Here is a 26201-nt window from a genome sequence, read left to right as displayed (position 1 = left end):
CACTCCAAATGCCCTGGCCTTGACCCGGAGATGCTCCTGGGACCGCACTCCAAGAACCACCTGCACGCGTGAGAACGAGCACACACCAGGGGGCTCCCACGCCCCGGGGTGCTCAGGCCGCGGGGCCCATGCACACCAGACACCAACTGGCAAGGACAGCCCCCAGAGGCAGAGGGACGCGCAGAAGACAGGAGTTAGGAAGCAGACGGGCAGGACACAAATGGGAGCCTGGCTGTGCGGAGAACCCGGGGAGACCCAGGCACAGTCCTCACCGAGCAGTCACTCTGCTGGGATCTGTGATGCTCGTCACGTGACCCCACACAACCCTTAAAAAGAGAGTGCTGGGGAGGCCTGGGGGGCTCAGCGGGTTAAGCCTCCACCTTCGGCTCGGGTCATGATCCCAGGGTCCTGGGATTGAGCCCCACATCGGGCTCTCTGCTCAGCGGGGGGCCTGCTCCCGCCCCCCCCCGCCCTGCCGCCCACTTGTGATCTGTCAAATAAATAAATAAAATCTTTGGGGGAAAAAAAAAGTGCGAGACATGTCTAGATCCCTTCCAAAGACCCAAGAAGAAGTGGAGAAGGAGCTCACATACGGTGGTGCCCAGGGCAGCCTGGCACCCAAGCAGCCATGTCTCCCCAGGGCGACCCTGGGCACCCGGGCCACGTAACCTCATCTCTCTCCCATGCACAAGGAAGGTGGAGATCAGCACAGTCCCCCCCAGAACAGGCCAGTGACCGCCTGGCCATCCATTTTCATCCCTGGATGGCTTCAGCAGGATGTTCATGCCAGTCTGGGATGGCCTGTGGCAGACACACCCGGAACCCAGGACTTGTGGGGCAGGGTCCCCCGACAATGACCTATCAGTCCCCTCCCTCCCAGAACAGGAAGGCAAACCCTCCAGCTCCCTGTCGTGCAGATCACTCAGTGGACTGGGGAGCCTGGGCCTGGGGCATCCCCCTCCGGTCCGCATCTCTCTCTGCAGCTCTTGGCCTCAGGGCCTGCACCCGAGGTCAGCGCGCAGCCCCCCCAGGAGGCAGGGTGCCCTGCAGGCACGCGCAGGAGAGTGAGAAGTCGCGGAGCTGGGTGGTGGCGCGCCCGCCCTTGGGAGCGGCGGAAGCCCTGACACAGGTTAAGGGGGACAGAACGCAGGGGAAACAGTGACAGGAGCACCCAGCGGAAGAGAAGTCAAGCGGGAGTCACCGCCGGCAGGGGGCCACAGGACCGCAGGCAGCAGGGAGACACTAGTTCTAGAAGCTGCTCAGGGGAGGGGTCGGTTTCCAGCCACGAGGCCAGCTCGACCCAATGGAGGGGCGTGGATGGCTTCTGGGGAGCAGGTGGCAAAAAGGAGAGCTGGGGAGACTGCTCCACTGGGGACTAGGAACCCCCAGCCCCCACCCGAATCCTCTCTCTTGGCCTAGAGAACCTCAACCCTAGTAAAAGGACGACCGTGCACTAGAACACAAAATACCTCAACAGGCCTACCCGTAGCGCTCGATGAAAGCACAAGGAGGCCAGAGGCACGAACGGCCACACACGGCAGCCCGGGGGCTCTGCAGAACTCAGAACCTCTCCTGATTCGTGGGGTTCCCATCCAGGATGACCCACAGGAGACAGGGACGGTCCTCAGAGCCAGGGCGTGAGGCGGGAGGGGCTCAGGGGGGTGCCGCACCAACGAGGCCCCAGCACTGCACACAGCGCGGGGCTGCGGTCCTGGCCGCAGGCCGACCGGGCTGCAGCGGACCCAGGGGCAGCCTCGCCCCCTCTGAGAACTGCGCCCTCCAGGAGGCCAGAGCCAGCCTCCCGGACAGAAGTCTGCCCCCTCCTTCTGGAGAAGGGGGGGCTTCAGTCTCCACCAAACGGACCAGCAAGCCCACCCAGAAGGTCGCCCCGAGGAGAACACGCAGCTCTGCGGGTACACAGCTGAGGGAGGTGGGGGGGGACCGAACGCAGCCACACCCACGAGTGTCCCTCCCACCGAACCCCAGGCCGCAGTCTCTTGAAACACTTGCACACATCACCCAGTTCAGAGAACTTAAGCCGAAATCTTTTAAGGGTGAGAGGGGCAGAGGGAGAGAATCTTAACCAGGCTCCAAGCCCAGCACAGAGCCCCAAGCAGGGCTCACCCCCGTGACCCTGAGATCACAACCCGAGCCAAAATCAAGAGAAGGATACTTATCCGACCGAGACACCCATGCACCCCGATCAGAACATTTTTATTTAAAAAGTTATTTAAGGGGCACCTGGCTGGCTCAGTGTGCTAAGCATCTGCCTTCGGCTCAGGTCAAAATCCCAGGGTCCTGGGATGGAGCCCAGTGTCAGGCTCCTCGCTCAGTGGGGCGGGGAGCCTGCTTCTCCCTCCCCCACTCCCCCTGCTTGTGCTCGTTCGCATGCTTTCTCTGTAACAAATAAATAAAATCTTTAAAAAATAAAAAAGTAAAATAAAATAAAAAATTATTTAAACTTTTTTTTAAGTAGGCTTCACGTCCAACACAGGGCTTGAACTCATGACCCAGAGATCAAGAGTTACATGCTCTACCTACCAAGTCAGCCAGGTGCCCCAAAAGTGATTTAATTTTTAAAAATTATTTTTAGGGCACCTCAGTGGCTCAGTTGGGTCAGCATCCGACTCTTGAATTCACCTCAGGTCATGGTCTCATGGTCCTGGGATCTGGGTCAGGGAGACTGTCTCCCACGCATCTGCATGTACATACCCACACTCTCTATAAAAAAATAAATTTAAAAATTATGTTTATAAATTTATTTATAAAATAGGATTAAAAAACCCTTTTTAAAATAAAAGGATTAGGGGCCCCCCGGGGCACCTCAGTTGTTAAGTGTCTGACTCTGGACCTTGGCTCAAGTCTTGTTCCCACGGTCGTGAGTTTAAGCCCTGCGTTAGGGGCCATGCTGGGCGTGGAGCCTACTTTATTTATTTATCTGTTCAAGATTTTATTTATTTATTTGTCAAAGAGAGAGAGAGAGCACTCGCGAGCACAAGCAGAGGGAGCGGCAGCCTCCCCGCTGAGCAAGCAGCCCTACAAGGGATTCGATCCCAGGACCCTGGGGTCATGACCTGAGCCAAAAGCAGGCAGGCGTTCAGGGGGCTGAGCCACCCAGGCGCCCACAGAGCCTACTCTGAAACATAAAGAGACAAATAAATACTTAAGCGTGTGGACCGTTAACTGTGCAAGGAGAAACGACGCGCAAAGAGGGCTACTAGCGGAGGCTGCCCACGGGAGCACGGGCTGTGAGGAAGAACTTCCGCTCTCTACTGAGCAGCACTGATGAAAGATTGAATTTTTCTCAAGGAAGGTATATTTTGTAATTTAGAAAAGTTAAAAAAAGGAGGAGAAACAGCTGCCCATCATCCCCCAAACCACAGTCAACACAGCTCACATGTCATCTCTCTGTGCACACTGGCATTAGGACTAGATCCTGAGTGGGCAGAAGGGTTTAATCTGGGCCACCTGGGGGTTCGGTAGGTTAAGTGCCTTCGGCTCGGGTCATGATTCCGGGGTTCTGGGATCGAGTAGCACGTTGGGCTCCCTGCTCCGCAGGGGGCACCTGCTTCTCCCTCTGCTCCTCCCCCTGCTTGTTCTCTCTCTCTTTCTCAAATAACTAATCTTAAAAAAAAAAGGTTTAAATCTGACATTAAATCCTTCTTTCCTAGGTAACAGATCAAACAAGCCTGGCTTTTTGGTTTCTACTATGGGAGATTTCTGCACGATTCAAGGTCATAAACTTCAGAACACCAGACCCATTGGAAATACAAATAGTTATAGTTTCTAAAACAATCCAAAGAGCAAACAGTGTATTTTAGTTAAATTAAACTTTTCTCTCATTTTTCTCACTTGAGACAAGAGGGAAGTGCACCCTTCCCCGTCATCACAAGGACAGACACAAGGCCAAAGCCTCAGCCGGCAAGGCTCCCTACAACCAGGCTGAGGTGTCAGGACGGCTCACTCCTGTGTCCTTTGAGCTCTCCCCCAGGTAGTCCTGTGCATATGAAGCCCCACCTCGGGCTTCGCCCCCAGGAAACCCAGCCTACGGCTGAAAGTGGGCTGAGTTCCATGGAGAGGTGGTTAGAATCACCTGCAGAGGAGGTCCAGCATGTGGATATTTGGAGTTCTTGAGAACAGAGCACATAACTGTAATAGAAAAACAAGCCCTAAGAAGGGCGCCTGGGTGGCTCAGTGGGTTAAAGCCTCTGCCTTCGGCTCAGGTCATGATCCCAGGGTCCTGGGATCGAGCCCCGCATCGGGCTCTCTGCTCGGCGGGGAGCCTGCTTCCCCCTCTCTCTCTGCCTGCCTCTGCCTATTTGTGATCTCTTGCTCTCTGTCAAATAAATAAAACCCTTTAAAAAACAAAACAAGAGAACACCCCCCAAGAGTTCAGAGCACTCCAGCTCTAACCAAGTGTTCCACTTGGCCCCAAATGTGCCCACAGGTGCATCAGAGGAGGGATGTGGGCCTTGGGGTCACAAGGACACTTGGGAGAAAGCAGTGTGGGGACAGGCCCCCAGAAAGCCTAAGGCCTGGGGGTCACTTTCTTTCCCGGCCACCTTCACCTAGAGAGGACAGCCTACCGGCAGGCTCCTCACTCACCCACCTGCACCTGCTGCCCGGTGGTCTTCTCCGTCCCGCCGTGGCCCTCATCACTGCAGACCCCATCCTCTCCCTCTGCTGGGTCGTCCTCACTACTGTCACTGCCGGAGTCTTCCAGGCCTGAGAACACACTCTCCTCGCTCTCAGACAGGCCAGAGTCGCCGTCATCCCGGAGGCTGGGAGCAGGAGCACAGGCGAGAGACGACTGTGGAGAGCACAGTGTTGACGACAGCCAGACCCCCCCAGGCCACCCACCACCCGCCAGGCACCCTGCTGACCCGTGGCTCCGTATGGCCAGCCTCCAAGGCCATAGCCCTCAGGCCACAAGCGTCTACCTCCACCAAAACCATCCACCTAACCCAGGTGGAACCTTCCTCGCTGTCCACCTCCACTGACAACACAGCCACCTGCCCTTGGAAGGGACATTTAATTTCCTGCATCTCGAAAGGAAAGGAGTTTTCAACGACACGATCTCTTAGAGCTCAGTTCCCACCACATTTCCAACCCAGGCTCCCCATCCTCCGCACCCCACGCTGGCAAACCCCAGAGCTATGGCGGCGCTGGGCCAGAGGCTGAGGCCGTCGGAGGAACAGGATGGTGGACGGGCTTTTCTCTCTGAAAGAGAAGCCCCGTAGCCAACTGGATGGAAACCAACAGTGGATCACCAAATTGTAAAGGTGGGTTGAACAGTGACAAAAATAATCCAAGTCTGGCTTAAAAACTCCTGCTTCCCTGATACCATCTCCCCTAACCCTACAGGACACGACGCCCGGGGGGAGAACCCGTCACTGCCTTTTAAAGACGACCCAGAAGCTGCAGACTTCCCGGAAGCCTCGGGGCACAGAACCCTGGACTTCCTGCTCTCCCCGGGTTTGGACCGGCCTCACCTCTCGCGCGGCAGAGCCGCTGCCCGGCCGGACGGTCTGCAGCCCAGGAGCCCGACACCCGCAGCCGGCGCGGCCCCGCGCCCGCGGGAGGACGCGCCGGCGGCCGGAAGGCCCTGTTCTCCCCTCCCTAGCGCCCTTCGTCCCACAGCACGTCCCCGCGCAGCAGCGGTCGGGACGCCGGGGCTGCGGTGCGGGCGCGGCGCCAGGGAACACGCCGGGCCCGCGGGCTTCGGGAGGCCGCCTCTCCGGCCCGTCGCGTCCCTCCCGCCGCCGCCTCCCCCTGCGGCCGCCCCCCGCGCAGGAGGTGCTCCCTGCCACGGCCGCGCAGGGCAGGCGACCCCTCCCTGCTCCTACTCCCGGGCCCGCCGCGCGCTGGGCGGCCTCGCGGGGGGCAGACCAGCCACCACGTGCGGCCCCGGGCCCCGCCGCCCGACCCCGCCGCTCGGACCCGCGCCCGCTGTCACCTCCTCCGGCTCCGGCTCCGGCTCCGGCTCCGGCTCCGGCTCCGGCTCCGGCCCCCGCCGCCGCTTCCCAAGCCGCGCCCCCGTCGCCGTCGCGCGCCCCACGTCCCGCGCGCCCGCCATGCTACCTGGCCGGTCCCGACCGCGCCGCCACTTCCGGCAGCGCGGGCCGCGTGGGAATGGGGGCGGGGCCTGTGGGGTCAGGGGGCGCGGCCCGCCCCGCCCTTCCCGGCCCGATTGGTGGGGCGGGGCTAGCAAGCGCAGGCGCACGGCGGCAGAGGCGCCGGAGGGGGCGGGGCGGACGGGACGAACGGGGCGGGGCCGGCGTGCGCGCGCCGGGCTGACGCGAGCGGGCGGCGCCGGCGGTAGCGCGCCCGTCGCAAGATGGCTGCGGCCATGCTAGGCCGCGGGGCCGTGTGTGCGCAGCGGGCGGCGGCGGCGGTGGCGCTACCCCGGCGGCAGGCGCGTCGGCGGCACTAGCCCGGCCCTCGGTTCCCTTTCGCGGTCGTCACCTCCGCTTCTCCCCGCGTAGCCCGGTATGGATCTGCCCGTGGGCCCCGGCGCGGCGGGGCCCAGCAACGTCCCGGCCTTCCTGACCAAGCTGTGGACCCTCGTGAGCGACCCGGACACCGACGCGCTTATCTGCTGGAGCCCGGTGAGGGGCTGGGGCCAGTCCCCGGGAGGAGTGGGATGTGGAGGCGGGACTCAGGGCCGGGGTTCGCCGGAAAAGCGTGCGGGGCTCGCTCCTGTCGGCTCCTGCCACGCCGAGTGTCCCCGGGCTGGGGAGGAAGGGCCTCTCCTTCGGTCTCTGGCTAACTGTTGGACAATCGCGGAAGTGTGTCGGTCCTTAGAGCAGTACCGCGTCTCGCTGGCGATCATTGTACCCAGGTGACCCTCTGTATCTCCTCAGATGAGTTACCGGGGTGGTGTGGCGGCAGCTATTAGGAGAAAATTAGGACGTGGCGCGTGAATCGGAGGGCGTCGCTCCAGCGGAAAGGCGAAAGGAAGGAAAACAGAAAGTAAAACGTCATAAAGTTCAAGTTGGTCTCGAACCCCTGCCCGGAGGTGCTAGATCTGGGTTTCCCTGGAGCGGCTTTGTTTTCCATGCTTCACAGGGCGTCTTTATAAAGTCCGTGCGTTCAGTTGCCTGGCAGCAGGCTTGTTTACAAGGTTTGACCCTGCAAGACCGGACAGCTCCGGTTTTGCCGAGGTAAATCAGGGAGTGTTTGGAGTTGAAGATCGGAATCTGCCGTTCCCCATCCTGTGGTGTCGTGTCTGGGGAAGGCCAGAGCCATACCCCAGGGCTGGCAAATGGGTGACCTGAAGAAAGGCCACCCTGGTCATGCAGAGCCTGTGGGTGCCTCAAATATGTTTGACCTCTTGAGGGCCGGAACGCTCAGACTTTGCTAAGCACTTCCCTTTCATGCTCTTAAGCCATTAGGAATGAAGAAATGTTTAGGCTGAAGCTAACTCCTGGGTTGTCAGTTTGCCCAAGCCCTGCTCTGCCTGAAGACTGGAAATAAAGAGACTAGGTATCACCAGCGTTCTGAGTGGGGACCCTTTGTGTCGGTCTCAGTGACTTGCATGTGTGGGCACTCCCTGTTTCTCTGATGACGAGCCAGGACCCTGAAGAGGAGGAGCATGCTTTCCCACACGCTGCGGAGTTACCGCCATCCCCTCTTTCCAGACCTCAAAGTTTTCTAACCAGAGGAAGTGACCCCACATTTCTGTCTTCCTTTATCTTCCTTCTTCCTCTTTTTCCTTCCCCTAATTTCCAGGAAACACTCTTAACCCTGATCAGGAAGGGGCATCAGAGATGCCCTGGGATATTCCAAGCCTAATTCTGCTAGGGTGATGCATCCCACCTGCTAGGGTGCCCCTTAATCTGCTTGCTTTTTCTGCTTACAGACTGTGAGGCATGTGGGTGAGGTGGCACCAGGTTACTCTCCAGGACCCGCAGCCTGTGTTCTGGGCAAGGCCTTTGAACAGGAACCGTCAGACCTGTGACAGCTTTCACTTACAGTGGCTGCCCACGAACCCTGTTGGCGTGGGGCGGCGGGTGGGAAGGTGGGAGGGAATTGGGTACAGGGGAGAGGGGGGATGGGGAGCTGGGGAGCCGGAGCATGAGTATTTGACCCTTCCCGGTCTATATGCAGGTCAAGCAGGACATGGTGATAGGGGCTGGGACTAACAATGAATACAGAAGCCACGCAGTAGCTCAGTAGTGGAAGGAAGCCCTTCCCAGGCTGGGCAGGGGCCTGGAGAGCTGCCTGGCTTAGAGGCAGGAGACGGTTCTGTGCCTGTGACCTCTACCAGAAGTGTCCATACCGGGTCTTCTGCAGACTTGGGGCCTCGAGTCTGGCTCTCAGAGGCCTTAGAAAGCTCTGATGTCCTTGCTTTTGGTGTCTTCCCCTTTGTGTTGGAAGTTTTCTCGCGGTTCTACCAAGAGAAACACCACGTCTGACCTAGGGGACAAGGGGCAGTCAGAGGTATGGTGGCTGATTCTCAAGGCTGAGTAAGGTGGGGGAGGGGTCTGGCCCCAGAAGCCCTCCGGCCGGCGGGGCCAGCTCCCGCTCCCGATGCTGTTCAGCGTCCTCTGCCCACCCGGAGGGACAGACCACAGGTCGCTGCCCCGGAGAGCTGTGTTGCTTACTGGCCCTCAAACCCTCATAGTCAGAGATGCGCTGGGCATGGCATCTCAGCTGAATAAGCAAGGGTCTTTAGAGATGCAGCTGCCCCCCAGATAACTCCTGCAGGACCCTGCAGCTGCGGCTGCTGCCAGGAGGGAACTTGGCCACCATGAGCACAGCCTAAGGGTGTGCCACAGCTCCCCTGACCTACAGCCTGTGCCTCCCACGCCCACTGGGACCGTCCATGAATCAGGCCTTTCTGGCCTAGGGATCAGGGCCAGATGAGCCTGGGAGGTGCCTGATGGCAGAGTTTAAGGACGCACTTATTTTTAGGGCCACTTGGAGGCCAGGGGGCTGGAGGGAGGAGACTTCTTAAATTTTGGGCTTTGGTGCCTTTCTGGCCCCACCCTCGTCCCAGCCTGATCAGTGTGGTTCCGTTTTCTTCGGGAGCCAGAGTGCAACTGATAGGACTGTGTGGAGCAGACACGTAGGAACTGGAGGTCACCAAGGCCAGGGCCCATCCCAGGTAGCCCTTGTGCGTGCCAGTGGTCAGAGGGTCACTCTGGAGGGGCTGGGTCTCGGGGTGGGGAGTTGGGGGCACGGCACTTCCTGCATTTAACTCAGCAGCTACCCGAGAAACCCCTTGCATTGCCCTGGTCACACCTGTACACTCAGAGCTGGCTGTGGACCATTTCCAGAGCTCCCATGACAGGCAGGGACACTCCCCCTCCTCCGACACGGGGAGCCAGGTGAGCCCCCGTCCCTCCCCCCAGCCTGCTGAGCTCGTTCTCAGAGAGCTGGCGGGACCCAGCAGGCCCTCTGGATCCTGCCCTTAGGGCTCTGTCAGCGGAGCCAAAATTTTGAAGGAGCACCGCAGGTTACGGCTCCCCAGTGGCAGGCGGGGCGGCGCGCTGCAGGGCCTCCCGGAAGCACGCGGTTGCCTCCACCAAACGGTAGCCCGGCTGTGCTCGTTCAGACCCCCCGCGGCAGGAGGCTGCGCCTTCTTGTGTGTCGCTTCTCCATCCAGGGCCATGCAAGGAGGTGACAGTTGGCCATTCTGCAGATAGGAAAACTGAGTCTCGGGCCCCCAGGTGGCTCAGTCCGTTAAGCCTCTGGTTTCAGCTCAGGCTGTGATCCCGGGGTCCGTGGATCGAGTCCCGCATCGGGCTCCCTGCTCAGCGGGGAGCCTTCTTCTCCCTCGGCCTCTCTCTCTCTCTCATGAGTGGCTGAATAAAATCTTTAGGAAAAAGAAAGAAAAGAAAACTGAGTCTCAAAGACATCAGGAAACTGAACAGAGAAAGCTGGAGATTGGTTAAGCCAGACCTGAATCCACCATCTTTCTGATGACGAGCAGCTGTTTTCCTGTCTACCTTTGCCAGGGACTCCAGATTTCCTGGGGGCAGGCCGGGAGCCCCACCCACGCCCACAGGGTCAAGACGCTGCTTACCCCCATCTGTTTTCTCAGACCCCAGCCACAGGGGGACTGACCAGCACTGCGCGTGGTTGGTCATGATTGGATTTGGGATTTTTACATGAGGCCCTCTCACCCCTTCAGTAGAGATATACACAGACGGACGGACGGATGGACAAGACTGGCAGAGACCTATAAAAGACAGACTCTACGCTGTGGCCTCCCGAATCTGTTTCCTCCCGCCACCCCCCAGGGGGTGAGGTGGACCCCGGGGACATGAGTCCAGGAAGGGGACTGGAGGTGGCCTCCTCGGAGAGGCCAGAGCCTAGCCGTGCGCACCTGACTCCGCAGGACCCATGTGTGTGCTCATAGTTGTTTATTCAAGGACTGGAAGGGGGCAGTGGGATGGACCCGCTCGGGAACGTGCAAAGAGCTTCCATCGTGTATGGCGTGCGGCTAGGCCAGAGCCCTCACAGTCCCTCGGCCCTGGAGCCTGCCCCTCTGCTTGCAAGGCCCCCTCCCCGCCGGAGTGGGGGCTGTCTTCACAGGTGCTGAAGGGAGGCAGGCCAGCCCTCAGATGCTTCCCAGTCCTGGCAGGATAGCAGCGGCCACCACAGACCCCTCCCCTCTTGACCCTGAAGGCCACAGAGTGAGCAGGGTCACCAGGCTGCTTCGGCTCCCGGGCCTGGAGGTCCGAGTGCAGGGTGCCCGCGGCCGGAGATGAGGGCTGTGTCGGCGCCTGTGTCGCGGGAACTCACGACAGCTAGCTTGAGCCGAAAGCAGAACAGGACATGACGGTGCAGATGGCCCCAGAGGCAGATAAGGACGAAACCAGGATGGGAGAGGAGGGTGAGTGAGCCTCCGCTCCTCAGCCAGGCTCCCACGTCCTGTCACCTCACTCTGCGGCCTGGATTTCTCCGCTTCTGTGGCCACACACCCCCTGCTCCTGATGCCCGTGTTGCGGGCCCCACAGTGCGGTCTGCCGGCCACAGTCAGGAGACTAGAGTGCCTCACGCCCGACTGGTCTTCGGATTGACATCGGGGGGACCGAAGTGTTCTGGGCAGAGTGCAGCTGGTCCCCCTCGTGGAATTCGGTGGTTACTAACCCTCTGGGGTCGTGGGGCCCTTTGAGAAAATACTCAAAGGCAGAAACCATCTCTGTAAAACACCTACCTGCCTGCAGAATTTTGGACTCATTTTAGGTTGGTCCCAGTGCTGTCCAAAGTAAGGCCGGGTGGGGCACCGTGGGTGAAGCCTCTGCCTTTGGCTCAGGTCATGATCCTAGGGTCCTGGGATGGAGTCCCGCATCGGGCTCTCTGCTCAGGAGGGAGCCTGCTTCCCCCTCTCTCTCTGCCTGCTGCTCTGCCTGCTTGTGATCTCCATCTGTCAAATAAATAAAATCTTAAAAAAAAAAAAAAAAAGTAAGGCCGGAGGCTCCAGATTTACAGTCAGGCCCGGCAGCTGCAAAGAAGTGCATCTCGGGACAGCCGGCTGGCTCAGGGTAGAGCACGCAGCGCTGGGCCTGGAGGCTGTGGGTTCGAGCCCTAGGCTGGGTGTAGAGTTTACCTTAAAAAGAAGGGAAAGAAGGAAAGAGAAGTGCATCTCCGGATTAGGGCCCGGCTCAGCAGCCAGCGGCCGGGCACTCACTTCTTCCCGCTTCTTCCGTATTTCTAATCACAGGCTTTGATTATGCCCAGGGAAAAGCTAAGACCACCTCCAGGACTTCCTCAGGGGCAGCAGAGGAGGAGGGGCTTGAACCATGAGGCAGGGACATGGAACGGTGCGTTCTGTGATGGATTCACCAGGAAACCTTTGAAACCCCTGATGGCCCTTAAGTAGGGCTTATAGTAGGACACACTCAGTGTGGGCTTCACCCTTGAACAGTGTTCAGGACTGAAAACAGGAGGGACAGGTAAGCCTCACAGGTGCCCAGACTTTGTGTCCAGAGGCAGTTTTCAGACTAATAGCCCAGACTTTGGAAGAGCTGTTGCAGCTAGTTTACAAGGTGTGGTGCCAGGGAAGGGAGCCATGCCGAGAAAGAGGTCCACGAGTCTGCACTCGAGCCTCTCTGGGTCTTCGACAGAGGACTGGTTCCACCTGCCCATACGATGAGACCTGTGAAGCTAGCCTGAGAACTTTCTGGAAAAGGAACAGCTACTGAAGAGAGCTCACAGAGGGCCGTGAGTTAACCTGAGTCCTCCCAGCCAGAGCGGAAGACTCACACTCAACTTACAGAGCGTTCAGCAGAGTCGGAAAGAGCCAGAGCTTGGAACTGGGGCTGAATTAAGAAAATCTGCCCCATGGGGCGCCTGGGTGGCTCAGTGGGTTAAAGCCTCTGCCTCCAGCTCAGGTCATGATCCCGGGGTCCTGGGATCGAGCCCCGCATCGGGCTCTCGGCTCAGCAGGGAGCCTGCTTCCCCTTCTCTCTCTCTGCCTGCCTCTGCCTACCTGTGATCTCTATCTGTTAAATAAATAAATAAAATCTTTAAAAAAAAAAAAAAAAGAAAAAAAAAAAGAAAATCTGCCCCAAATGCAGCGTGACCGAGTTTAAAGAGAAGCCATGCAAGGATCAGACTGAGCCACACAGACACTCTCAGGAGGAAAACCGCAAAACCCAGACATGACGTTAAGACCCTCGTGTCGGGGGCCCTACCAGAACTGACAGATGTGCAAGGTGGAGAGTGCGTCCTGTGACAGAGAAGGAGAGAGTCGTAGCAGTGTTCCCAGGGATGATGGGAACTAGCCAACAAAGTCATTAAAGCAATTGTAAAAATATTCTGAGTGCTCCAAGGGGTAAAGCAAGCCCGTGAAGACAGAGAAGTAGAAGACAGAAGGTAATGTCATGGAACAAGTGTCCGTGCAGAAGAGTTCCCCGTTGTTCGTGGAAATCCCCGCTTTGGGGAGGCGCCTCGTATCTCCCCACCTGCACGTGGCTTTCTTCTGAGAAGCACAGTGGGGAAGGGTGGGGGGCGACTACAGTGGGGACACCTGAGAGACATGGCCTCATGGTGCGCGTCCTTGCCCTGACAGGATGCGAAGAGCACTTAACCTCTGTGGCCTTCCTCCAGACGCTTATATAATCTCAACTAGTCATGAGGAAAAGACACAGGACGAATCGAAATTGAGGGACAGTCTGCGGAATACTGGCCCGGTACTCCTCAAAACCGTCAGGGTCCACAGAAAGCAGGAAAGTCTGAGAGACTGTCCCTCCAAGAGGAGTGTGAGGAGGCCTGACAACCCAATGTAGTGTAATCCCTTGGATGGTGTCCTGGGACATGAAGGACAGAAGGCAAAAACTAAAGAGATCTGAATAAAATAGGGACTTCAGTTAATAAGGCCCAGGTGTGCCCCTTTTTTGGAAGTTCATGTGAAGCCATCCTGCTTTTAAAGGAGACCTCCATTCGTGCCTGCTTTAGCTAACTGACAGATTATTCTGTGGTGTGGGAGTACTGTAGAATTTTCCATATTCAGTAACGGTAATTGTTTGCTTTACGAATTTCGGCTTACAAAAGATTCCATAGGAACTCTGCTCTCAGGTAGCAGGGGAAACCTGGATGCAGATTCATTACCTGCGACAGGTGCACAACGTTAATGGTGCGGAGGTACGAGAGCTCTCCCCAGCGCTACCGCAGATCTGAAGTCGCTCTCAGTTCCCAAGCTGATTCGTGTAAGTCAGTGCAGGGGTCAGCCGCAGCTCAGCTACCGCAGAAGGAAAGATCACTGAACTAGACTGACCGGAGAAACTGCTCGCAGCACTGTCCAGAGAAAACGAGACGGCAGACACCGAACGGAGCCTCGTGGGGATGACATCACACAGCCTGACGACACAGAAGCGGATTTCCAGTATAAAGGGGGAGGGAATGCTTAGACATAACCGTGCAGATTTTTGGAAAGCTGTGAACCTGTAGTTCCAAGACTTCCAAGAACTCCAGGAAGGGTAAGCACAAAAAAGTATACCAGGTCATCTCACTATCAAGTTGCTTAAAAACAGGTGATAAAGAGAAAATCTTAAAAGCAGACAGAAAAAAGAAAGGGAATTGCACAGAGAGGGACAGAGAACGATTCTGACTTCTCCTCAGCAACTCTGAGGCTTGAGGCCAGAGGGCAGCTCCGTAGACGGGAGTCTGGTCAGCTTTCGGAACACAGTGTGAGCGCATCAGTGGGGAGGGAGGAAAGACCACACGACCGTCTCGACAGCGTAAGGAGAAGCGCTGGACAGACTTAACCCGCACTTCACGACGACCGCTCAGCAGACTCGCGAGGGCAGCTCCTCAGCCCGCAGAAACACCTGCAAAAACCTACATGTGCCGTTGTACTTAAAGGTGACAGAGCGGGCACTTCCCCCAAACTGGACAAGAAGGCCTCTCCTCTTTAACAGTGTGTGTAATCCGCTGGTCGGATGATACGGCAGATAAGGAAATGAAAGACCAAAAAATTGGAAGGTGAGACGTCACACTGTCTCCATTTATAGAAAACATCGTCATTGACTTAGAAAGTCCCAAGGCATCTATCAAAAAAAGTTGCTAGAACTAATACATGAGTTTAGTGAGGCCACGGGTTCAGGGGTAGTATACAAAAACTGATTCTAGTTCTGCACACTAGCAATGAACTGTTGAAAATGGAGCTATTTGCAGTAGCTTCAAAAAAAAGACAAAGAGGCGCTTGGGTGGTTAAGTGTCTCTCTTGATCCCAGTTCAGGTCACGATCTCAGGGTCATGAGATCGAGCCCCGCATCAGGCTCTGCACTTAGTGAGGAGTCTTCTTGGGATTCTCCTTCTCCTTGTGCGTCCCCCCCGCCCCCACACACTTAAATAAATAAATAAATCTTTAAAGCACATGCACAAATATCTAGTGGTTGTATTGCTTATTCCTGTGTAACCAAGTATCTTAAAACTTAACTGCTTAAAACAAGAAGCATTTCACAGTCTCTGAAGTCACAGACCGACTCTAACTCACGGCCCTCGTCCAGGTTGCAGTCGTTTCAGGACTCAACTGGGGAAGAGCGACCCGCCTCCAGGTTCACTCAGGTGTTTTGTGACGAGTAGCTTTTGGCAGGAGACTTTCATTCCTCACCACAGGAGCTTCTCCTTAGGGCTGCCTACAGCAGGTCGGCCTACTTCTCTCAGAGCAAGGGATCCAAGACAGCAAGAGCCCCACGTGACTTCTGTAACCTGTTCTCAAATACCGTCACACCTGTTGAATCCTGGTGGTCACAAAGAACAACCCTGGTACAAGCCCCACGTTGGGTGTAGAGATTCCTTAAAATTAAATAAACTTTTAAAAAGTTAGACAAGAGGCGCCTGGGCGGCTCAGTGGGTTAAGCCTCTGCCTTCAGCTCAGGTCATGATCTCAGGGTCCTGGGATCGAGCCCCGCATCGGGCTCCCTGCTCAGCAGGGAGCCTACTTCTCCCTTTCCCACTCCCCCTGCTTGTGTTCCCTCTCTGGCTGTCTCTCTGTCAAATAAAATCTTTTTTTTTTTTTTTTAAGATTTTATTTATTTGACAGAGATTACAAGTAGGCAGAGAGGCAGGCAGAGAGAGAGGGGGAAGCAGGCTCCCCGCTGAGCAGAGTCCCATGCGGGGCTCGATCCCAGGACCCTGAGATCATGACCCGAGCCGAAGGCAGAGGCTCAACCCACTGAGCCACCCAGGCGCCCCTCTGTCAAATAAAATCTTAAAAAAAATTTTTTTCCCGAAAATTAAAAAAAAATACTCCTTGAACTAAACAATGAGTTTTGCAACATCCCTAGATACAAGGTCAACACACAAAAATAAATTGTATTTCTTTTTTTTTTTCAAGATTTTTATTTATTTGAGAGAGAAAGATATCACATGCATAAGGAGGGGGGAGGAGTAGAGGGAGAAGCAGCCTCCCCACTGAGCAGGGAGCCTGATGTGGGGCTTTATCCCAGGACCCTGGAATCATGACCTGAGCTGAAGGCAGACGCTCAACCCACTGAGCCCCCCAGGTGCCCCATCAGTTGCATTTCTAATCAATGACAGGAAGTTTGGTTTTTTTACACTTCGTTTACAACTGTTCAGGAGAGGGGGAAGAGTACTTAAAGAGAAGTCTGGTAAAACATGCAGGGATCGGTATGTCAAGACTTGAGAATAATAAAAACACTTATGAAAGAAACCAAGTTGACCTAAGTAAATGGATGGCATACCATGTTCATGGACTTTTTTAAAAGCGCATCTGGGAAGTTTTCAGGCCTTATTTCTCTGAATCCTTGTTCCAGCGCTTTCTCCTCGTGGTGCTCCATTTACACATATGTTGGTGCAGCTGAAGGGGCCCCAAGTGTTTCTGAGGCTCCTTTCAGTTCTCTTTACGGTGTTCTCTCTGTTCTGCTGCTTTCGTAGTCTCTCTCAGTCCATTGTCAAATCCGCTGATTCTTTCTCCTGCCAGTTCCCGCGCACTGTTGTGCCCTTCTGGTAAGTGTCTCATCTTGGTTGTTGCGCTGCTGAACTTTGGAATTTCTGTCTGACTCTGCTCTGTGCTTCCGGTCTCTTTACTCTTCCTCTCCCTTTGGCGAGGCACAGTCACCTCATCTTCCTCGACTTTATGATTTTCTTTAATTCTCTAAACATACTTATAACGTGTTATTTGAAGTCTTGGTTGAATCTGATGTCTTGTCTCTCACAGGCTGTTTCTGTTACCGCTTCTCTCTTCTCCCTTGGGCATGGGTCATATGTTGCTATTTACATGTCTCGTTTTCTTGGTAAAGCACATTTTGGGCCATGCAGTACTCCCGGACGCCCACCCCCACCACTCCTGTACTTGTTTTTGGGGTTTGCGGGCTTGTAGGTTAGTGAGGTCTGTTTCCTCTCTGGTCTCTGTGTGGGTTCACAGTGTTGTGGGGTAGTACACCCAGACTGTAGGCTCGTGCTTCCCGCCTGATTGTTCCGTTGGTTCTGATGGTACCGCAGGGCACAGACTGTCCAACAGTCTGGTCCAGTTCCATTCTCGCAGTGCAGCCTTTCAGGTCTGTCTGAGGTTTGCTCAGACCTGCGAGGGCTCTTAGCCTGTAGGAACAAGCTGGCTGTGGTTGAGTTTGTTTCTCTTCCTTTGTTTTTTGTTTGTTTGTTTGTTGTTTGAAGATTTACTTATCTGCAAGAAAGAGGGAGCATGTGTGCAAGAGTTGGGGAGGGATAGAGGGAGAGGGAGAATCTCCAGCAGACGCCCCGCTGAGCAGGGAGCCTGACATGGGGCTTGATCCTACAACCCTACAATCATGATCTGAGCTGAAATCAAGAGTCAGACAGATGCCCAACCAAGTCACCCAGGCGCCCCTCGAGCTTGTGACTCTTAGAGTTGTGCTGTTCTCAAGAGCAGCCTTAGGCTTGAGCTTTCTACACTTTGTTTCACATAAAGTGAGTTTGCTGGGGGAAACCTTCAGAGGTCTCTTTCCTTTGGACTGCCTCTCTCCTGGGGCCCTCTGAGCCAGCGCTCCGGGCACTGGGCAGGGCAGCGCCCTCCCCCAGCACGGATGCTATGCCCCACAGGCTGGCTGGAGGTAGGGCTGTCAGGGGTTCCATACGCTCAACCTGCCATGCCTGGGGTACAGCCTGCATTATGTGGATGGGGGCAAAATGGAGAAGACCCCTCCCCAAACTCTTGGTTGCAATCACCAGGAATTTAGCCTCTTTACCTAGACAGGATGAGAAATGCTGGTGAAATACAGTAAACGTTGAGTGGAAACGGGGCAGAGGGACCGCCCGCTTCCCAGCCGTGCCCTCCCAGGGTGTAGCGTCAGTCAAGGTGAACTGGAGTTGGGAGGGAGTGGCTTGCAGCTCAGGTGTTACAAGCTCACTGTTCCTACACAGTTTTGGTAGGGTTTCCGGAATAAACGTTTTCATTTGCTGTATGCTTTTAGGACAATTTCCAGAGACTTTAAAAGATTTACGGGCGCCTGGGTGGCTCCGTGGGTTAAGCCTCTGCCTTCCGCTTGGATCATGATCTCAGGATCCTGGGATGAAGGCCCGCATCGGGCTCTCGCTCAGCGGGGAGCCTGCTTCCCCTTCTCTCTCTGCCTGACTCTCTGCCTGCTGTGATCTCTGTCAAATAAATAAATAAAAATCTTAAAAAAAAAAAAAACATATAAGTAACCTTTGTTTCACTTGGGAGTGATTCAGTAGATCTCCTCACACTTGACCTCCCAGAAGGAGAAATGTTTCCTTCCTTTTCAAAGGGTGGTTTTGCTGGATATAAAGTTCTTGATTCACAGGTTTTGTTAACTGTCATCCCACTGCCTCTGGCCTCCATGGCTTTCGATGAGAAATCAGCTGCTCATCTTCTCAAGGCTCCCTCACGCGTGAGGTCTGTCCTCCCTGTGCCTTCCGGAGGCCTCTCTGGGTCTTTCTGTCCTGCAGTTTGATGACGAGGCTTCTGGACGCGGTCCTCTCTGAGTTCACCCTGCTTGGGGTTTCTTTAGCTTCCTGCACGGTTTTCATCAAATTTGAGACGTTTTCAGCCCTTCTTCTGTCCTCTCCTCTCCTGCTGGGACCCCATGGTGCATGCGCTGGTGTTCGCTAATACCCCACAGTCTCTGAGACTGTTTTTCTTCACTGTCTTCTCTTTCTCTTTGACTGGATGATCTCAGCGGGCCTGTCCTCATGTGTGCTGACTCCTCGTCTGTGCTCAGATCTGCTCCCAGGCCCCTCTAGTGAGCTTTAGGCCTGAGTTATTACGCTTTCTTGGTCAGAAATTGCTGATTTGCTTTACGCTCATGATTTTTATTTTTACTGATGTTCTTTGTTCGATGAGGTATTCTGCCTTCCTTTATTGCTTGAGACACAGTTTCACTTTAGCCTTTGAACATGTCTGAAATGTTGATTTCAAGTCTGTATTTAATAAATCCAACTTCTAAGCTTCCTCGGGGGTGGTTTCAGATGATTGCTTTTTTCCCACTGTGTAGGCCGGGCCTTGTTTCTTGCAGGTTTTTGTTGTTGTTGTTGGAAACGGGACTTTGGGTTCATGTAACGCCGTGTGTGTTCGGCTCTGAACATCAGCTTCCCCTCTGCAGGGCTGTTACCGTTACTTGTAGTTGTTGGTAGTCATTTGTCTTGTGAGTTTCCTGAACTGACTCTGGGCCGTGTGTGGTCTTTGTTGTTTGTGGCCACTGAAGTCTTTCTTCGGTTAGCGGTGCAGCGCAGGGGGCAGAAATTTCCTTTAATGCCTGGAACCCATAACTGCCCCATTCTTTGGGGGCTTCTGTGTATGTATTGGGGTACGCCTGCTGATGGGGAGCCTTGAGCTCAGCCTGGGGTGCAAGCTTAGGGCATTTTTAGGTCTTACCCTGGTTCTCCACACCGCCCTGCACATGCATGTGACTTCTGGATTCCCAGGAATATTTTGGAGCTTTTCAAGAGTATCTCATACTCTAGCTCTTCCTTTTTTTTTTTTTCCAAAGATTTTATTTATTTATTTGACAGACAGAGATCGCAAGTAGGCAGAGAGGCAGGCAGAGAGAGAGAGGAGGAAGCAGGCTCCCCGCTGAGCAGAGAGCCCGATGCGGGGCCCCATCCCAGGACCCTGAGATCATGACCCGAGCCAAAGGCAGAGGCTTAACCCACGGAGCCACCCAGGTGCCCCATCCAGCTCTTTCTTTTACGTTTTCTGGTTAGCTTGGTTTTGCCTTAACTGTTATCCTCTGACTTAGACAGTCACAAAGTTCTAAAATACTCTCTTGGTGTTATCAGCAAGCATCCCTAGGGAAAAGGCTTTTTCTACTGGGAGAGTTTTGGGTCAAGTCAGGCAAAGACAGCTTTGCAAGTGGAATCCCCCAGGTAACTGTCAGGTCAGTAAAATAACCCTCTGGGAGTGGGGCTCGAAGGAGCCCCGGCAACACCCCCCAGCAGTGGCTGCCAGGGTGCTGGGGTTCTGGGATCTCAGCTGCAGGATTTCCCGGCTGCAGGAGGGGAAGTGGGAGTAGGGCAGCCTCTCGGACCCTCCTGCGAGTGAACCACTGTTCTTGAATAAATGCCCCCTCGTGTTGCCAGAACCCTTCAACTGACTTTCAGAGTTCTGGAGAAGTGCACTCTGACATTCGGGCCAATTTTCCTCCTGCCACTTTGGAGGAGAAGAGTTTTCCGAGGGCCTCCCTCTGCCTTCTCCTCCCCTCGTGTGCTTACATCTGAGCTGCTTTTCGTGTGCCCGCGCATGTGGACTGGCCAGCCTCCTGCTCTCACTGGGCACCCAGGGGTCCTCTCTGTTTTCGGGTGCTCCCCTCACCTCTCTGTTGGGGAAGCTGTGCTCAGGGTCTCTCACGGGCTCACACCCCCTCCCCGGCCGTGCTCCCCTCACCTCTCTGTCGCTGCTCCAGGGCCCTGAACCTCCTGGTAGCTCCTGGATTTAGGTCTGAAAGGGGTTGGAGGGAGAGAAGTGTAGCGACTCTGCTGGGGTCTCAGGCGCCCGTAGAGGAATGGACTTGCGGTTCTGAACGCAACTGTGTGTTTCCCTCCGGAGTGACTCGGGTCAGGCTCCCCTTCTCTTGGCTGCCTCACTCTGGGCTCTGAGCTGCTCGCGGGGAGGTTTGCTGATGAAAGCGAAAACGAGCTCCCTAGAGACTGGGCGTGGAATGCTCTGTGTTTGGGGAACCTCTGGAGGCCCGGGGCAGGTTTGTGATGGGGTCCGTGATGGGGTCCCTCCGCGCTCTGGCCATGCGGGGCAGAGGGACCAGGCTCGTGCAGCTGACGGGCTGGAGCGAGCCTCCCGCGTGACTCGGCGGCCTGTCTCCCAGCAGAGCGGGAACAGCTTCCACGTGTTCGACCAGGGCCAGTTCGCCAAGGAGGTGCTGCCCAAGTACTTCAAGCACAACAACATGGCCAGCTTCGTGCGCCAGCTCAACATGTGTGAGTACCCGCACCCCCGGCTCGCGGCCACGGCTCTGAGCGGCCAGCGTCCTGCGGGCCTGAACCCAGAGTCCTCGGGGAAGACTATGAAGCCACGTGGTGGGGAGGGCGTGTCGCCTGGGGGTATGGGGTCTCCCTCAGACCCAGACCCCCCGGTGGCTGCAGGCAGTGCAGGCAGTGCTGGGACCAGAGCTGCGCCAGGCAGAGCCCTCCTCTGGGACGCTCCCGAGGACCCTCAGCGGGGCAGGGGTCGGGCTGTCGGTGGGGGGGGGGTCTGGTCCCCAGCCCTGAGGCAGAGCGGCCCCCGCCCCGTCATGTGCAGACGGCTTCCGGAAGGTGGTCCACATCGAGCAGGGTGGCTTGGTCAAGCCGGAGAGGGACGACACCGAGTTCCAGCACCCGTGCTTCCTGCGCGGCCAGGAGCAGCTCCTGGAGAACATCAAGAGGAAGGTGACCAGTGTGAGTAGCCGGCCTCCCTCCCTCGGCCTCCGCAGACCTTCCTCCAGGGGACGGGGATGCCACGTCCCCTCGCTGTCCTGCGGGCCTGTCCGCTGCCCGCGGCAGCTCGGCGGCCGCCTGATGGTCTGGTCTGGCTCCACCAAGCCCTTTTCCCGACGGGCCCTCCCTTCCCTGCTTTGCATCTTGGGCTCCCCTTGCCCGTCCCCCCATCAGCCACCACAGCAGAGGTCCCTCTCAGGACTGCCAGCCCCTTGGCCTCAGCGGAGTCCGGGGGTGGGGTGGGGGTCCTCCCAGTGACTGTTCCCCTTGGGAACCCAGGTATCCACGCTGAAGAGTGAGGACATAAAGATTCGCCAGGACAGTGTCACCAAGCTGCTCACGGACGTGCAGCTCATGAAGGGGAAGCAGGAGAGTATGGACTCCAAACTGCTGGCCATGAAGCAGTAGGTTCCGTGCCACGGCCCGTGGGCGGGGAGGTGGCCGGACGAGGGGGGAAGGAGCAGGCAGGAGAGGGGCAGGCCTGGGAGCTGGCCCCTTCCCACCAGCCCCGCCTCCCACAGCCCGTGACACAGGCGCCCAGGCCTTCTGCCCTCCGGATGTAGAATTAGGTTTGGACTTGTGCTCACTCCCCGGGAGACAGGGTCTGACCGGCTTCCTGCCCCAACAGGCAGAGCTGGGCTCCTCCCGCTGCCTCCCACCTGGGCACCCTGTAGGCTGGGGGGGCGGGTGTCTTCCCGGCTCTCACGGTGTTGGCTGTCCCACTGGTCCCCACCCCTGGGGCATGTTTGGCCACCACATAACCAGTCCTGTGCTCCTGTCCTCAGCCAGGACACCCGAGAAGGCTGGCTTGAGCCTTTTCCTATGCACCTGGGGGCCCTGGGGACCTCGGGAACCACAGCCTAGGGTGCCTGTCGTCAGCTCAGCTGTGCGTAGCCTCAGACCGTCTCAGGGGCCAGGGCCTCATGACTCCAGGATCACGGAAGAGGCCCCTGAGCTCTGACTGTGCTCACATTGGGGTCCAGCAGAAGCCACTGGCTAAGTGACGTGTACAGAAGGGGGTCAGGTGAACTTGGCCTCCCGGGACATGGGTGCCTCTCAAGGTGAGGCCAAGGGGGTCAGTTCCGTGTCGAGGAGACGCTTGGGGGCTGGCTCATTAGAAGGCCAGGCCACAGCCTGCTCACAGCCCTGTTTGCCCGGTTGGGGAAGTGGTACCCAGGTGGCCCTTTCCACTCCTTGAAGTCACCTGTGAGCCATTTCCAGGCCTGGGGAGCAACCCCCGAGCCCCCCAAAGGCACAGGATGACCCCCATAGGCCGCTCTCCAGCCTGAGAGCTGGGCTCGCCTTCCCTCGTCTCCTCAGGTTCAGTGGGGGCAGAGATGGTTGGGGGGGGCAAGGGGGCCCGATCCTGTGTTCTGCCTAAGCCCCCCAGCCCTTTCCTTAGGAGCCCCCTCCACCTGACCCCCCAGCCGGAGCGTCTGTATGTCCTCCCCCAGCTGTGTAGCCGAGCACAGAGGGGCCGCGGTGCCGTTACCGCCAGGCTCCCAGCCACCTGCGGGAACCGCACCCCAGACCCTACACCTGCCCAGGGCGCGGGAGGGGGCGCGGGGGTAGCTGACCGCCCCGGTGTGTTCCAGCGAGAACGAGGCCCTGTGGCGGGAGGTGGCCAGCCTGCGGCAGAAGCACGCCCAGCAGCAGAAGGTCGTCAACAAGGTGTGCGGCGGGCCTGGGGGGCGCCTGCTGGGCCCCGTCCCCGGCCGGGCTGACTGTGCCTTTCTGCCCACACAGCTCATCCAGTTCCTCATCTCACTGGTGCAGTCGAACCGGATCCTGGGGGTGAAGAGGAAAATGTGAGGCGTGGGGGATGCCTGTTCCTCAGCACGGGGCCCTGGGCCTCCCTGTCTCCTCTTGGCTGAGTGGCGGGTGGCCGAGGCCCCGGGGAGGCCCCTGACCCCACCTCTCCCCGCCGCCCCGCAGCCCCCTGATGCTGAACGACGGCAGCTCGGCACATTCCGGGCCCAAGTACGGCCGGCAGTACTCCCTGCAGCACGTCCACGGCCCGGGCCCCTACTCGGTGAGCGCGCGGTGCCACGGGGCTGGCCCGGGCAGGGGTGGGCGCTGCTGCGGCTCCTGCCACATAGGCCGCCTCCCTTCGATGGCAGGCTCCCTCCCCGGCCTACAGCAGCTCCAGCCTCTACTCCCCAGATGCCGTCGCCAGCTCCGGACCCATCATCTCCGACATCACCGAACTGGCCCCCAGCAGTCCCCTGGCCTCCCCGGGCGGAAGCGTGGACGAGAGGTGGGGGCCGTGTCATCCTCCCGGCCATGGGGGGGAACGGGGGCGCCCACAGAGCCGGCTGCTGACGCGTGTGCCCCCGTACGCAGGCCGCTCTCCGGCAGCCCCCTGGTGCGCGTCAAGGAGGAGCCCCCCAGCCCTCCTCGGAGCCCCCGGGTGGAGGAGGCCAGTCCTGGACACCCGTCCTCTGTCGTGGAGATACCCCTATCCCCAACCGCCCTCATTGACTCCATCCTGCGGGAAAGCGAGCCTGCCCCCACCGCCCCAGCCACACCCCTCCCGGATGCAGGGGCCCGCCACCCCTCACCCTCGCCCCCACCTGCCTCGGCCCCTGAGAAGTGCCTCAGCGTAGCCTGCCTGGACAAGTGAGTGCCGCCCCCACCCGCCTCCGCTGCGGCCTCTGGGAGCGCAGCCGGGCCTCCCGCCAGGACCGTCTGGAGGGGCTGGTACAGGGAGGTCGTCAGGCTGAGGGCACGGGGTCGCTGGGGGAGGCGCCTGCAGATCTGGCCCTGAGCCCAGAGCTTGCTTGTCCCACGTCCCCATTGCCTCAGGAGCCGAGGGTGTGTGGCCTCGCAGGCCTGTCCCACCTGCTCTCTGAGCTGCTCTGGCTGCTGCCGTCACCCCTTTCTGCAACAGGCCACTGCCCCGTCCTGCTGGCCGGCAGAGGGCTTGCCCCAGAGAGGCCAGGCGAGCAAGGGCGGGGGGCTCGGAGTCCACCGGCCCCCACCTGCAATCGGGGGGCTCTTGTCTTTGTATCTTGCAGTTTGGCTCGCGCTCCACAGATGTCTGGGGTCGCCCGCCTCTTCCCCTGCCCCTCCTCTCTGCATGGCCGAGTCCAGCCAGGGTTAGCGCCGTCCCCACTGGGGAGGGAGGAGGGCTCCGCCAGAGCTCAGGCCCCTCCCCAGCCTCGGACCAGACCCTGGCCTGGCCATGAGCACTTGGCCCTGCCTGGTGAACAGGTGTCCCGGGCCTTCTGCAGCAGGGAGCAGCCCCCCACCCACCCCAGGCTCTGGGGCCCAAGCCAGTGCCCCAGGTCACTGACTGGCAGAGCTGGGCCTCTCAGCCTGGCAGCTGCCACCCATGCGGCCAGCGTCCCAGCTGCTGTGCTGACCCGCTTCCTCTCAGGGCGGGGCTGGGCCCCGAGGACACCTCCCGGGACCAGCCAGGCCGCCCGTCCCGTAGCACAGGTCCACCAGGTGGCCCAGGACCTTCTTGGCCACCGCCTCCAGACCCGCGCCTCCTTCCCAGCACGCACCAGGGCAGAGACCAGCCCTCCGTAGCCTGCCCACAGTCCCCTCTCCCCATCCCTGTGGTCTTCCAACGTAAAGGCAAGACCTTGTCAAGCCTGAAAAACTGCCCCCAGCCTTCCTGAGCACTGAGCCCCTCCTGGGCCCTCCTGCCATCTTGGCTCAGCCCCCAGAGGCCTTCCTGGCCCCACGGCGACCGGACCAGCCGGCATGGCCTCGGCTACCCTCCAGCACGCGTGTCCTGGGCCCACACCAGGGAGGGCGTGACGGGGGCCCGGGTTCGGGGGGGGGGGGTGCAGCTGAGGGCAGCCCCCCGCCCCCCGGGCTGGTGTGTGTGGGCACCGGCGGGAAGGCATCTGCCTGGGGGGTGCCTGGAGCTACGCTTGACCCGCCCCGCCCGCTCTGGCCAGGACCGAGCTCAGTGAGCACTTGGACGCCATGGACTCCAACCTGGACAGCCTGCAGACCATGCTGACGAGCCACGGCTTCAGCGTGGACACGAGCGCGCTGCTGGACGTGAGCGCTGCCCTGCCCCGTCCCCGCCCGCGCCCAGCCGCCTGGCGCAGCCTGACCACTCTCCCTTCCCTGCAGCTGTTCAGCCCCTCGGTGACCGTGCCCGACATGAGCCTGCCTGACCTTGACAGCAGCCTGGCCAGCGTGCGTAGGCAGGGTGGGGACAGCAGAGGCGTAAGGGTTGGCTGGGGGGCGGGGACGGGGAGCCCTCACTCTGCCCCCTCCTGTCCCAGCAGATCCAGGAGCTCCTCTCTCCCCAGGAGCCGCCCAGGCCCCTTGAGGCGGAGAACAGCAGCCCCGACTCAGGTGAGCAGAGCCCCCAACCCCTGCCCTGCCGCCCGCGTGCCCTCTGCCCTCCGGCCGGTGCCCTGACCCCACCCCGCCCCCAGGGAAGCAGCTGGTGCACTACACGGCGCAACCCCTGTTCCTGGTGGACCCGGGCTCCGTGGATATGGGGAGCAGCGACCTGCCCGTGCTCTTCGAGCTGGGGGAGGGTTCCTACTTCTCGGAGGGGGACGACTACACAGATGACCCCACCATCTCCCTGCTGACGGGCTCCGAGCCCCCCAAAGCCAAGGACCCCACTGTCTCCTAGAGGCCCCAGGAGGAAGGCTGGCCGAGGGGCGAGACGTGGACCCCGGTCAGCAGCGAGGGCCACAGCCCTGTGCCACGGCCTGCTTGAGGCTTACAGCCACGCGGGGACTGACGGCACTGCGCGTGCTCAGTCAGGATTGGATTTGGGATTTTTACATGAGTTCCCCTCACCCCTTCAGTAGAGATACACACATATGGACGGACGGACAGACGGACAAGACTGGCAGAGACCTATAAACGACAGACTCTAC

The 26201-nt window shown here is 58.3% G+C and overlaps 2 protein-coding genes across 16 annotated transcripts in view; one reads left to right on the top strand and one right to left on the bottom strand.

Moving 5' to 3' along the window:
* BOP1 (BOP1 ribosomal biogenesis factor) overlaps positions 1-6351 on the bottom strand; it is a gene marked incomplete at its 5' end in the record, with an annotated part of 26356 nt that extends 20005 nt beyond the window's left edge. Inside the window, 6 exon segments of the mRNA XM_080800100.1 lie at positions 4610-4810; positions 5957-6099; positions 6102-6153; positions 6157-6189; positions 6191-6229; positions 6232-6351. Coding sequence (XP_080656226.1) covers positions 4610-4810; positions 5957-6099; positions 6102-6153; positions 6157-6189; positions 6191-6229; positions 6232-6351 — 588 coding nt within the window.
* HSF1 (heat shock transcription factor 1) lies at positions 6321-26201 on the top strand. Of its 15 annotated transcripts, none has more exons than XM_080800114.1 (14): positions 6326-6608; positions 20736-20844; positions 21167-21303; positions 21622-21746; positions 22938-23013; positions 23089-23150; positions 23278-23374; positions 23463-23599; positions 23686-23961; positions 24360-24440; positions 25254-25359; positions 25435-25500; positions 25593-25662; positions 25754-26201. In XM_080800114.1, the coding sequence occupies exons 1-14, from the start codon at positions 6492-6494 to the stop codon at positions 25885-25887; spliced, it is 1593 nt and encodes a 530-aa protein (XP_080656240.1). In that variant the 5' UTR covers positions 6326-6491; the 3' UTR covers positions 25888-26201. The 15 variants fall into 15 exon arrangements, with proteins under 15 accessions (XP_080656233.1, XP_080656230.1, XP_080656229.1 ...); XM_080800111.1 differs by having other exon boundaries at positions 6330-6608; positions 25746-26201; XM_080800110.1 differs by having other exon boundaries at positions 6330-6608; positions 25590-25662; positions 25746-26201.

This window comes from Martes martes (genome assembly GCF_963455335.1).
Source record: "Martes martes genome assembly, chromosome: 4".
NCBI lineage: Eukaryota > Metazoa > Chordata > Mammalia > Carnivora > Mustelidae > Martes > Martes martes.
Note: the sequence above shows the minus strand (reverse complement) of the source record. Positions and strands in the feature narration are given on the sequence as shown.